General features: G+C 55.1%; 2 protein-coding genes across 2 annotated transcripts in view; one reads left to right on the forward strand and one right to left on the reverse strand.

Moving 5' to 3' along the window:
• Positions 1–376: 376 nt before the first annotated feature.
• Positions 377–4,142, forward strand: SHISA4 (shisa family member 4). Its single transcript, XM_011931749.1, has 5 exons — positions 377–927; positions 1,306–1,477; positions 2,315–2,448; positions 3,237–3,404; positions 3,636–4,142. Exons 1-5 carry the CDS (start codon positions 855–857, stop codon positions 3,680–3,682), a joined length of 594 nt encoding a protein of 197 aa, XP_011787139.1. The 5' UTR covers positions 377–854; the 3' UTR covers positions 3,683–4,142.
• A 2,711-nt stretch (positions 4,143–6,853) lies between these two features.
• LOC105504405 (leiomodin-1-like) overlaps positions 6,854–11,627 on the reverse strand; it is a 5,773-nt gene continuing 999 nt past the window's right edge. Inside the window, exons 2-3 of the mRNA XM_011931841.1 lie at positions 9,629–11,147; positions 6,854–8,794 (exon numbers count right to left, since the gene is read on the reverse strand). Of these exons, the coding sequence (XP_011787231.1) occupies positions 8,550–8,794; positions 9,629–11,147 (1,764 nt within the window). The 3' untranslated portion in view covers positions 6,854–8,549. The remainder of the gene's footprint in view (positions 8,795–9,628; positions 11,148–11,627) is intronic.

An 11,627-nucleotide genomic window follows, 5' to 3' on the forward strand; every position in this document is an offset into this window, starting at 1 on the left:
CTGTCTCCACCTGGAATTAACAACTGTTGCCCTCTCTATGCTCCGGTGGCTATTGCAGTACAGGCTTGCTCTGTGAAGAGTGTATAACTGGATGGGCCCCAGGTGGCCCCAGCAGCCTGCCTTCCCTGCTAGTGAAGCCATGGGCTTGTACATGACAGCTCTGTCCACTTGAAGGGGGAAGGGTCCATCGTAGGGAGCCAGTGCAGCTGGCAGGGTCCAGGCCTGTGGGCACCGCTGGGGACAAAGCCACTCTGAATGCCTCTCAATGAGTGCTTGTGTTCTGGGAATGGGGGCGGGGTGACATCCAGCCTCTTTCCCTCTCAGCCCCCCACAGGATGTCCCAGGCTGGACGCGGCAGAGGAGGTCCCCAACAAGGGAAGGTCCAGCCCTGCCCCTCCAGGGTTGGCCCATGTGTCTGGGCATTCGGAGGTGGCACCAGGATCAGGGCTTCTGGAGTCCAGCATACTGATTGGGCCCAGGCCGGGGGCGGGTCCAGGACACAGCCAGACTTCCCTGGCCGCAGTGCCCAACTGCCCGCGGTGCCCATGTTGGCTCGGACGGGAGGAACCACAGCGGAGCCGGGGACAGGGGGAGCAGGGCAGTGCTCTGCTGGGTGAGGGGCACCCAGCTCCAGAGGCTAGGTGGGCGTCGCTGGTGGGTGGACTCCTGGGCGCTGCGCGGAGCCGCGCCGGCTGGATTAGCGCGGGCGGGGCGCTTAGTCCCACCCCCAGAGGAGGCGGAAGAGGAGCCCCAGCCTGGCTGCGGGCTGGGCCCCGCCGCAGCTCCAGCTAGCCGGCTTGGTCCTGCGGTCCCTTCTCTGGGAGGCCCGACCCCGGCCGCGCCCAGCCCCCACCATGCCACCCGCGGGGCTCCGCCGGGCCGCGCCGCTCACTGCAATCGCTCTGTTGGTGCTGGGGGCTCCCCTGGGTAAGGGGATGGGGAGTGATGCGGCAGGGGTGGGATGCGGTGGGATGGGGGCGGAGGAAGGGGAGGGGCCGATCCGAGGGGCTTGGGGTCGGGGCTTCTCCAAGGCTGCCACGGGAGCCGTGGGTGTTGCTGGATCCTCAAGAAGCGGGAAGAGGGAGCGCCAGGATGCTGGGTCATGGGAGGCTGACCCCGGGGCGCAGGGTCAGCTTCAGGCAGAGGCCTTGGGGCTCCGGAGCTGAGACCCTCAGGTTGGAGACAAGGGGCAACCCTCAGTGTTCGGGAGCCAGCAGGCTGGGAACCGCCGGGGGAGTCGGGCCGAGGGCGGCTGGGGATGAACTGGCCTGGTGGCCACTGGGCACCCCCAACCCCTGCCCGCAGCGCTGGCCGGCGAGGACTGCCTATGGTACCTAGACCGGAATGGCTCCTGGCATCCGGGGTTTAACTGCGAGTTCTTCACCTTCTGCTGCGGGACCTGCTACCATCGGTACTGCTGCAGGGACCTGACCTTGCTCATCACCGAGAGGCAGCAGAAGCACTGCCTGGCCTTCAGGTGGGTTCCTGCGTCCCCACCCTCACCCCCTCCTCCATCCTTTTCTCCAGAGGCCTCCCCTTCCTCCCTCCTGGACTCCTGCCTCCTCTCCATTTCGACCTCCACATTCTTAGCTGAATGGAGTCACCAGGACTCCAGCTTGGCGGCAGAGCTAGGTGCTTAGGTGCTGGTGCCTGGGAGTTCCAGAAAAGGCATGTTAGTTACCTTCATAGGCTTTGGCCGGGCCAGGGGTTTCCAGGTTCTTTCTGGAGCCCTCCCTTTGGTCCTGCTAGGTCGTGGGGAGGGAGGGTTCAGGGTTAATACCTGGACGACAGTGTGGCTTTGTGGAAGAAGCTCTGGCACAAAGGCCGGAGACTTGGGTTTGATTCCCAGGTCCACTTCTTACTAGCTGTGTGATCTTGGAGAAGACACTTGCATTCTATGGGTCATTGCTTGCCAAATTAGTGGTTGTCAAACTTTTTTTAATATATCATATATAAAATAGATACAGAGACTTCTGATTGAAGTGGGGTTTGGAAAAAATGGCTCTAGATTATTTATAAGGCTCCTTTCAGTGTTATGCTGTATGTCAAATCATTTAAGTTGTACATATAAAAGCAATGGTTGGGGGCGCACTGCAAATCCCCATATGCTTCACACTAGCCAGCCAGGCAGCATAGCCTTCTGGGAAGTGGAGGTCCTCTAAGATCTCCTTCACAGGGACTGGGCAGAGCCCCACAAGGAACCCCAAATCTCAGCATGCCGTGGCCCCCCTGCTGGCCAGGAGTTGGAGCCAGCATAATGAGGACTCCCTCCTATGAGTGTTGGAAGGTGAGAGGACCTGTTCTTTGTCTAAAGTCCCAAGACCATAGCAGGCATCGCCTCAGCTGTGATCCTCTTTGTTGCTGTGGTTGCCACCACCATCTGCTGCTTCCTCTGTTCCTGTTGCTACCTGTACCGCCGGCGCCAGCAGCTCCAGAGCCCATTTGAAGGTACAGCCAGTACTGGGCAAGATGAGCCTCATATGGGCTGGGCTAAGTCCCATAATGGGCAGCGGAAAGTTCATGGATTGGGTACATTCTGTAGTAGTATGTACTTCTGTATACACACACCTGCCAGCATGAAAACCCAGAAAAATGCTTGTAAACACCTGACTATTAGAATGTGCCCAGGGGTATATGGAACATCAGACTGTGTGTGCATTTCTGTGCATACACATGAAGATTCAAATGTATACAGGAGTGCAGTCTGTCAACAATAGAGGGTGAGTGGGTGTATGTGTGCACGTGACTCTTGGTAAGTACATGGGGTCAGGTCTGTAGTGATGAACATTAATTGAGTGTGCTGCAGTGGACGGCAGAATATGTGCCTGAGTGTTGGCATGTGATGCACATATGCCACAACCTGATGGACATGGGGACGGTGGTGCCATATGGTAGATCAGTGGGCTAGGAGAAGACCCCCTTAGTGGCAGCTCTGCTGGATTACAGGATACCAGCCCTGAGCTGTCCTCTCCTTCCCCAAGTGAGATATTCCCTGGGCTGTGCTCCCTGGTTCATAAGGTCTCTGAAACCTGCTGAGGGGAGCAAACTTGCTAAACACAGATTGACCAGCTGGGGCCACGTGTACAGCTCCCTGCTTAAGTGTGGGAGGAAAAGATGGCCAGCCCGGAGCTTGCCAGAGGCCAGCACCAGGGTGCTTACCTTGGTTTCCTGGGCAGGAGGAGGAGGCTTCCCATAGCAGATGGGTCTCTGAATGCTGATCCTTCTCCCCCACCTAGGCCAGGAGATTCCAATGACAGGCATCCCAGTGCAGCCAGTATACCCATACCCCCAGGACCCCAAAGCTGGCCCTGCACCCCCACAACCTGGCTTCATGTACCCACCTAGTGGTCCTGCTCCCCAATATCCACTCTACCCAGCTGGGCCCCCAGTCTACAACCCTGCAGGTAAGTAAGCAATCTGGGGCCCCTTGCTGCTGCCTTCCCCCACCCCTTGCCCTGCGACCTCCCTTGTGCCTCTCTCATTCTCAGATTCCCTCTCCCAGACTTTCTCCACCTCTAGCCCGAAACCTCCAGGCCCACTCTTCCCTATGGGTCCTGTCTGCCCTGGGGGTAGGGGGGTTACTTTTTGTCCGCCTATGCCACCACTCATCCTCATCCTGTCTCTTTGGCTTTCAGCTCCTCCTCCCTATATGCCACCACAGCCCTCTTACCCGGGAGCCTGAGGAACCAGCCATGTCTCTGCTGCCCCTTCAGTGATGCCAACCTTGGGAGATGCCCTCATCCTGTACCTGCATCTGGTCCTGGGGGTGGGCAGGAGTCCTCTAGTCACCAGGCCCCAGACCAAGCCAAGCCCTGGGCCCTAATGGGGACAGAGCCCCAGGGAAGTGGAACAGCAGCTGAACTAGAACTGTGAGGGGTTGGGGGAGGGTTTGGGATTATGGGCTATTTTTACTGGGGGCAAGGGAGGGAGATGACAGCCTGGGTCACAGTGCCTGTTTTCAAATAGTCCCTCTGCTCCCAAGATCCCAGCCAGGAAGGCTGGGGCCCTACTGTTTGTCCCCTCTGGGCTGGGGTGGGGGCAGGGAGGAGGTTCCATCAGCAGCTGGCAGTAGCCCTCCTCTCTGGCTGCCCCACTGGCCAGATCTCTGGCCTGCTGGATTAAAGCTGTAAAGACGTAACTCATATCAGTCGCATCATTGGACCCATCCACACTTTCCAGGAACACTGCCTTCAGCTGGGCCCAGACTGTTGCCCACTCCATATTCCAAAAGTAGGGGAGGGCCAGCACCAGCACTGGAGCACAGCACCATCCTCCCCTCTATCCACACGCAGACCAAGACAGACTGTTCCTGGGCTGCTTCCTAAAGAGAATGAGGTGAATTTCGCCACAGCTCTGAAGAGATGCTCGTTTGCACTACAGATATTCCCTGCTAGGGATCAACAGCTCTACAGCAGCTGAGGCACTGCTAAGTGTACAAAGGCAGTTCTCGTTCAGGTACCCTTAGGTTCATTCTGGGCCCCACCACTTTCTGACCTTGGCCATGTCTCCCAAGGTTTCCAAGCCTCAGTGTCCTCATCTGTAGAATGGGGATAGGACAGGCACTGTAGCTCATGCCTGTAATCTCAGTACTTTGAGAGGCCGAGGCGGGCAGATCACCTGAGGTCAGGAGTTCAAGACTAGCCTGGCCAATAGGGTGTATCCCTGTCTCTGCTAATATTAAAAAAAAAAAAAATTAGCCGAGCACTGTGGCAGGCACCTGTAATCCCAGCTACTCGGGAGGCTGAGGCAGAAGAATCACTTGAACCCAGGAGGTGGAGGTTGCAGTGAGCTGAAATTGTGCCACTGCACTCCAGCCTGGGCGACAGAACCAGGATCTGTCTCTAAATAAATAAATAAATAAATCGAATGGGGATAATACCCCATGGCTGTCAGGAGGGTGAAATATTATGTACATTAAACTGTTAGTCCTGTCCTTTCCTTCCTGATTAGAGGTCCTAGGAGTAGGAGCCAGGTAGAGACACTGGGTGACCCAAGAACCTGGTGCAAGGTGCTTCTGTCAGCTGCTTGGATCCCAGTCCCCAGGCCCATGTCTGTGACCTCCACTGAGCCACTCAGTGGGGGATATGACCTTTTCTCCCCCACCTCCCACAAATACTGCCTAGAAGAGCCTCCCACCTCTGGAGCTGCCTGGCTGTCTTCCGTCTCCTTGTTCCCTGGGGTCATGGTCCTTGTGCTCTCAGGACTTGTCTGGTGAGAGATCCAGGGAAGGAAGTTTTATTGTTTTTAATTCAACTGGGAAAAGTGTAAGCTCAGCTTGGCAAAGCCCCACCAGTGAGGAGCCCCTCCCCTCCCCAAACCCCTTATCCACGTATCCTCTAAGCCCAGCCCTCCTTTTCTCCCCATGCACAGGTACTCCAGCCCCACAGCAGCCTCAGGCTCTGCTCTCCTGCCCTGCCCCCTCAGACCTCTGGGCTCCTGCAGCCCAGCTGGATTCTGGGTAGGGCTATTGTGCTGACCATGCCCCCATGCAGGGTGCTGCTCCCTACTCTGCACCCTGCATGACCAGGCTGGGGCCCCCGACCTCTGAGTTTGGCCTGACTAGGGCCTGTGTTGCTGTGGTGCTAGGCTAGGCTGCTGGCCCAAGAGTGGCCAAGAGAGTGTGGCCCCTCTCAGCACCCTTCCCCCAGCACTTCTGGGGTGGCTTTCTGCCACCCACATAATCTTGAGGATTATCCCTTGTCATGCAGCCTGGAAGGCAAGAGCTCCTGGGCCAGGGTTTTGGGGCCAGGGTCAGAAATTCCCCTGGCAGAGCCCTGCCCCTACAGTCACAGCTTTCCCCTTCCCACTGAGATATCCCTGGGGCCCATGTGTCTGCCCCTGGATCAGACCCAGACAGGGAGGGGCTGCTGATGCTGGTAGAGACAGGGCTGAGGCCACAGGTACAAATCCACTTTCTCTTTGAGGGTGGGGACGAGGTGGGGGCTGGAGCCCTGGAGTCCCTGGCTTCACAATTTAGGAAAGAGGGTCTCCAAGGCCTCTGAGGTTTGGAGTCCAGTCTCCTCTCTCCTGAAGCTGGGAGCTGGAAGAGATCGACATATTAAGGTTTTTGAGTTTCTCTGAGAAATGATGTGAAATGTATGCAAGGTGATGCCAGTCAGAATTAATTATCCTTGAATCAACAACCTGGTGTCAATGAAAAAATGCTTTGTAGTCTGGGATAGGAGGCAGGTTTACCCCAGCCATAACTGAGACTGAAAGAGTGGGGTTGCCCCATTTCCAGTCAATTCACTCCGCAAAACACTGAAGAGAATTCAAAGAAAAGGAGCAAAACTGTGACAGAGTAGGACTTGCACGTGCTCTGAGCAGTGAAGAGGTCTCTCACGTATCCTGGAGTTCTTTAAACGGAGGCAATCAGCCCTGCATCTCTTCCCAAAGCACTGCAGTCTCCTCTGACCCCACCTCATCTGACTCATCATCTGGGAAACAAGGGGAGCCCAGCGGGGCCAGGGGAGTACAAAGCTGTAGTTGCCCCTCCAGATCGCCTTGTTCCTCAACTAGCACCCCTGAAAGCCAATCAGGGACCCCATAAGGGCAGGCAGGAGTGAGGGTGGGAGGGGCAGTGTCCCTCAAGGATTGGGGGACCTCAGGACCTCTCTGGCTAAATCATGTTTGAAGTTTGGTAGAAAGGGCTTCCTAAGGTGACCGCTTTTTAAGGTGTTGGAGCCTTAAGATTTGGAGGTAGGTTATTTGGGTTCAGGTGAGCGTCCAGTGCTTTCCTGCAGCACCGTCACAGCCTTATTTCAGTGAGGGAAGGAAGGAGAGCTGTTAATGAGAAGCAGTTCTATGGCCTGAAGACCTGGGCTCAAAACAAAACCAACAAACAAAAAAGACCTGAGCTCTGCCTTTTATTAGCTGTGTGATCATGGATATATTAGTTAACCTCTCTGGGCCAAACTCTATCTGCAAAATAGAATACTGGAATCCACCTCACAGAGCTGAAGGATCAGCTGAAGCAGCCTAAAGCATCTAGCTAGTGCCCAGCACCCAGCAGGCCCGGGGGGTGCAGTGGGGCTGACAGTGGGGGCTGACAGTGGAAGCTCTAGCTGGCCTTAGCTCCAGCTCATACCCTTTAGGTCCAGGAACCAGTGTGTGTCTGTCTCTTCTCCTCTGGGCCCAGTGATTGCTTAGGTGACCGGGGTGACAGGCAAGTGGGCGGAGGGAATGGGGAAGAGTGTGCCCTGGGATCTGAGGGCTTTACCCCAGGACTAGACTGCCCTCTGGTTTTGGGCAGACCTAGCACAGTGATCTTGCTTCCTAGCTGGGGTATCCCACCCTCACCTCAACGATGGTGAAACTGCTGTGCCTCCTGCTGTTGAGGCAACCTGGAGGCAGAGAAACCTACAAGTGACACAGACCCAAAGTGGCAGTTCCACGGTGCCAAGGGGTGCCAGCACCTTCAGGAGAATGAAATTCAGAAAGATGCCTTTCATCTACACACGATGGTGGGCATGGCAGCATTGTCAGCATTCCTGCAGTTGGGGCAGGAAGCGGAATTGGTGAGTAGATGGGGAGGGCTGGGGAAGATGAGGCCCTTCTGAGCCCTAGGGCACACAGGTATGGGTGCTATTCTCCAAATAGTCACTCCACTTCTCTGCCTGCTGCCTTCCTGGGCCTGTGACTGCTGTGAGGACCTGGCCCTGAGCCTGTGGTTAGGCAGAGTCATGGAATGAGCATCCCTAAACATGCCTAATATAGCCATCCCAGCGCCCTGTGCTCCACTCTGCCCCAGCACCCCTGAAAACAGCTCTGGCTACTGACTCCAGGCAGCAGGACAGGTTCAGGAGCAGACCTAGTAGAGGCCTGGCCTTCTAGACCTGGACAACCAAGTCAGTGGAGAGTCCTCTGCTCAGAGTTCAGATTTTCCTCCCTGATGCACTTTCTGAGGATGTGAATTTATTTCATGGCCAACTCAAATAGCGTGGCGGGGAACCTGAGCTTCTAGAGTCCTCCAGGGAGCCCAGGGTTAGGATCAGGACTCACAGTTCAGGACAACAGGTAGGGCACAGCCATTCACAGCTAAAGGTTTGTATATATTATCAAAATCTTATGGAAAAACAGATACACAGCTATTTATACAGCAGCAGGTGGATGTGAGGAAAATGTCTACTTTGGCATCAAACCTTCAAGTCCAGCTGCTGTCTGTCCCACTCCTCCTGTCTGGAGTCTACTCCCACCAGGCACTGTCCATCCAGGCCACTGCCCCTGCCACATCCTCTGATTAGCCTGGACTTTGGGGTATCCTCAGCCCCTCCCCACACTCCCCTTTGTGCCCCCATGCCTCTCCATCTTTCTGCCGTTGTCCCACACAGAGTGCCACTGGCCCAGCAGCTTTGCCCCGTGGGCTCCTCAGAGGCCTGAATCCTGGCCCTAGAGGGCAGTGGGGCTGGGGTGGATGTGGTCCCTGTGGGACATCTTTCCTGGATCACAGGTCTTTTGCAGCTTGCCAGCTACATGGGCCCTGGACAGTGCCATCTTCTCAGCGATGTGCTAAAAGGACTCTTCTTGTCCGGAAACCTGAGCTCCAGGTATTAAAGCAAAATTTGGAGAGCCTCAGAGACAAGAAAAGGAAAGCGAGAAGAGATAAGGCATCCTTCCTTGAGCGTGACCCAGGCCTTGACTGTCCCGTGGCAGAATAGGAACATCCACAGCAGGTCAGCCAGGGACGGGGTGGGCAGGGTCCGTGTAGCCCTGGGAGGTGAGGCCTGAGCAGTCATGGCATTGGCAGATGGTGCCTGGTAGCCTGGTCCTACTGAAGCAGTTTGGGCACTTCCACCTGTAGGGGCAAAGTAGAGACAGGTTAGAGAAGGGAGCTCGGCCACCTCACCTCCCTCCCTACTGGAAGGACACAGGAGACACTACAATATGTTATGTCTGTGGAATGTGAATGAGGTGTTGACACTGAGGGAGCATTTTTCCTTGTCTGTAAAAATTGGATGTCATCGAGTGACCGCTGGAATTACAATGGAGATTGTCCTTTATCTCATGATATCTTGTCCCAGATGATGTTGTGGGGGTTGGGTATCCGGCCAAATGGACAAACGATCCTGGACTTTGTCACCCAGGCCGGACTTCCAGGGGAGGCAGAGCTTGGAGAAGTGGGGTGTCCAGGGATGGCTCCTGTGTCCACAGCACTGGCTAGGCAAAGGCAGACTCTCCTGAGAGGCGAGTCTCCCAGAGACCTTTCGGATGGACTGACCGGTAGGACTCGGCTTGTCCTGAGAGGAGGCTAAGTAAAACATGGATCATTTTTGTTTGGGGAAATGGAGAAGACTTAAAGGAAGGACCCGAGGCAAAACTACTCTGTAGAGGCCATTTCTCCATTTTAAGGAGAAACAGGCTTCACTGCAGGATGAAAGAGAAGCATGGAGTGAGGGGCTAAAGGAAGCTCCTTAAAGGAAGGGTAGAGTCTCAGCTCTAGGGGATGTACAGGTGTGACCTGCCTGCAGGCAGGAGGATGCATGAGATGACCTGAAGTTCCCTATGGGCCCTGGGAATCTATATCATCTGCAGCCGACATGAGCTCCTCTGCATGCCTTCCCTTTTGCAGTCCTGCCCTCTCCTCCAGGCCCTAACCAGCCCCGCCCTGCTGGTTCACGCCAACAACTACTTAACTTCTTGAGCTGCTTGAGGTTGCTGGAGCGGATGGCGGCCAATAGCTGGTCACGGGAGTTCTTCTCCTGGGCAGGGAGGACTTTGTCTCCCATCTTCCTCTGGGTAGCTGGTGAGAGTGAATTCTTCAGGTTTTCCATGATAAGGGGTGGAGCTAAGGGAGGGGGAGGGGGAGGGGGGGCAGCTGGAGCACCCCCTTTTTTGGGTGAGTTCTTTGGAGAGGGCTTTGGAGATGGTTGAGGTGAAGGTTTTGGGGAGCCCTTGGCCAGAGCCCCGGCCTTGGGTACTTCCAGCAGATCCTTCTTCTCTCCTTTGGCTTCCTGTGCCTGCCTTTGCTCTTGCAGCCGCTTTTGTCTCTGCTTGTCCATGTTGCGGCTGAGCAGATTGGTGACGGTCATTCGGGGCCCGGCCAGCTCAAAATGGTAGCCCAGCTTGAGCAGGGTAGTATTCTCCTTCAGCAGCTTGGCGATCTCCATCTCCGTCTTGCCTCCGCAGATGTGTCGCTGGTTGTGGAAGCGGAGCTCGGTCAGTGTGTTGTTCTGGAGGAGGGCCCGGAAGATGGCCAGGATGCCTTTGCCTGTGATGTGGTTGGAGTCCAGGTTGAGGCTGGTGATGGTCTTGTTGGCCTTGAGCATGATGGCAATGGCAAAGGCCACGTGGTCATCGGCTCGCGTGTTGGCCAAGGCAAACACCTTAACCACAGTGTTGAACTCCAGAGCCTCAGTAAACCGGACCAAGATCTCATTTGTGATGCAGTCTGAGTTGTTGACATTCACCTCAGTCATCTCAGGGTCATTGTTCTTCACTCTCTCCAGAGGCTCATCAAAGATGCTGGGAGCTGCCTCCTCCTCCGCCTTGGCCGGTCCTTCAGAGGGCTTGGTGGGGCCACTGGGCATCTGTTTCTCGGGTGTTTTAGTCTTGCTGTCTTCCTTGGCTTCCTTTTCATGTAAGGGTTCATCCTTCTTGACTTTTTCATTCTCCTTTTTGGTGTCTGTGTTCCCAGTTCCTCTTCTTACCTTCTCATCCTCCTTTTTCATGTCTGTGTTCCCACCTGCTCTTTTCATCTTCTCACCCTCTTTTCTGGTGTCTGTGTTCCTACGCTCCCCTTTTACCTTCTCATCATCCTCTTTCTTGGCCACCTCCTTCATCTCCTCTCTCTTTTTATCCTTCTCCCTGCTCAAGCCTGTGTTCCTGTCACTCCCTTTCTTCTCCTCTTCCCTCTTGGTGGCCACTGCCCTCTCCTCTGCTCTCCCATCTTTCCCTGCCTCCTTCTTATCCACTGCAGCCCTGACCCGGCCCTTGTCAATGCCCCGGATGATCTTCTCCTCCTTGGGCTTCTCGCCACTCTTGCCATCAGCTTCATCTCTGTCTCTAGAGAAGCTTTTCTTTAAACCACCCCTCTTTGGCTCCTTCCCCAGATCTGAGTCCCGTCCGGGGCCCAGGGCTTTTTTGCTGGCATCTCTGCCCCTTTCCTCTCCATTCTTGGCATCTGTCTTGGTCTCCACTTGCTTGCTTTCCTAAGAGTTCAGAAAAGAAAAATAAACATGAAAAGCTGGCTACAGAGGGAGAGGAATGAGTATGGGGATGTGTGGGGGAGCGCTTACGTAACTGCCCTTGAGCCTCTGAAGGACAGTTGTGTTGTTTGGGAGAGTGGGGTGGATATCTCCATTGAGGGCAGCAAAAGAGGGACTCAGGTTTAAGCTGCAGAAATGGAATGACATCAGACTCAAGGCGTCAGGGTCGTGAGACAACCAAACACCTGCAAATGTTGTGGCAGTTCCTTTTATGGCGTATTCTCAGACCCAGAATTGCCCTTTCCTGTCATGGGTGATTTAGAAGAACTGCTTCTAAGCAGTGCCCTGCCAAGCACATTGGAACCTGAGGCAAAAGGTGAAATACTAACACTGATTCTGTCTTTAAAATTTTGCATTGCTGTTTATTGTGGACTTTTTTTTTTTTTTTTTTTTTTTGAGACGGAGTCTCACTCTGTCGCCCGG

Source organism: Colobus angolensis, unplaced genomic scaffold (assembly GCF_000951035.1).
Source record: "Colobus angolensis palliatus isolate OR3802 unplaced genomic scaffold, Cang.pa_1.0 Scaffold91, whole genome shotgun sequence".
In the NCBI taxonomy this organism is placed as follows: domain Eukaryota; kingdom Metazoa; phylum Chordata; class Mammalia; order Primates; family Cercopithecidae; genus Colobus; species Colobus angolensis.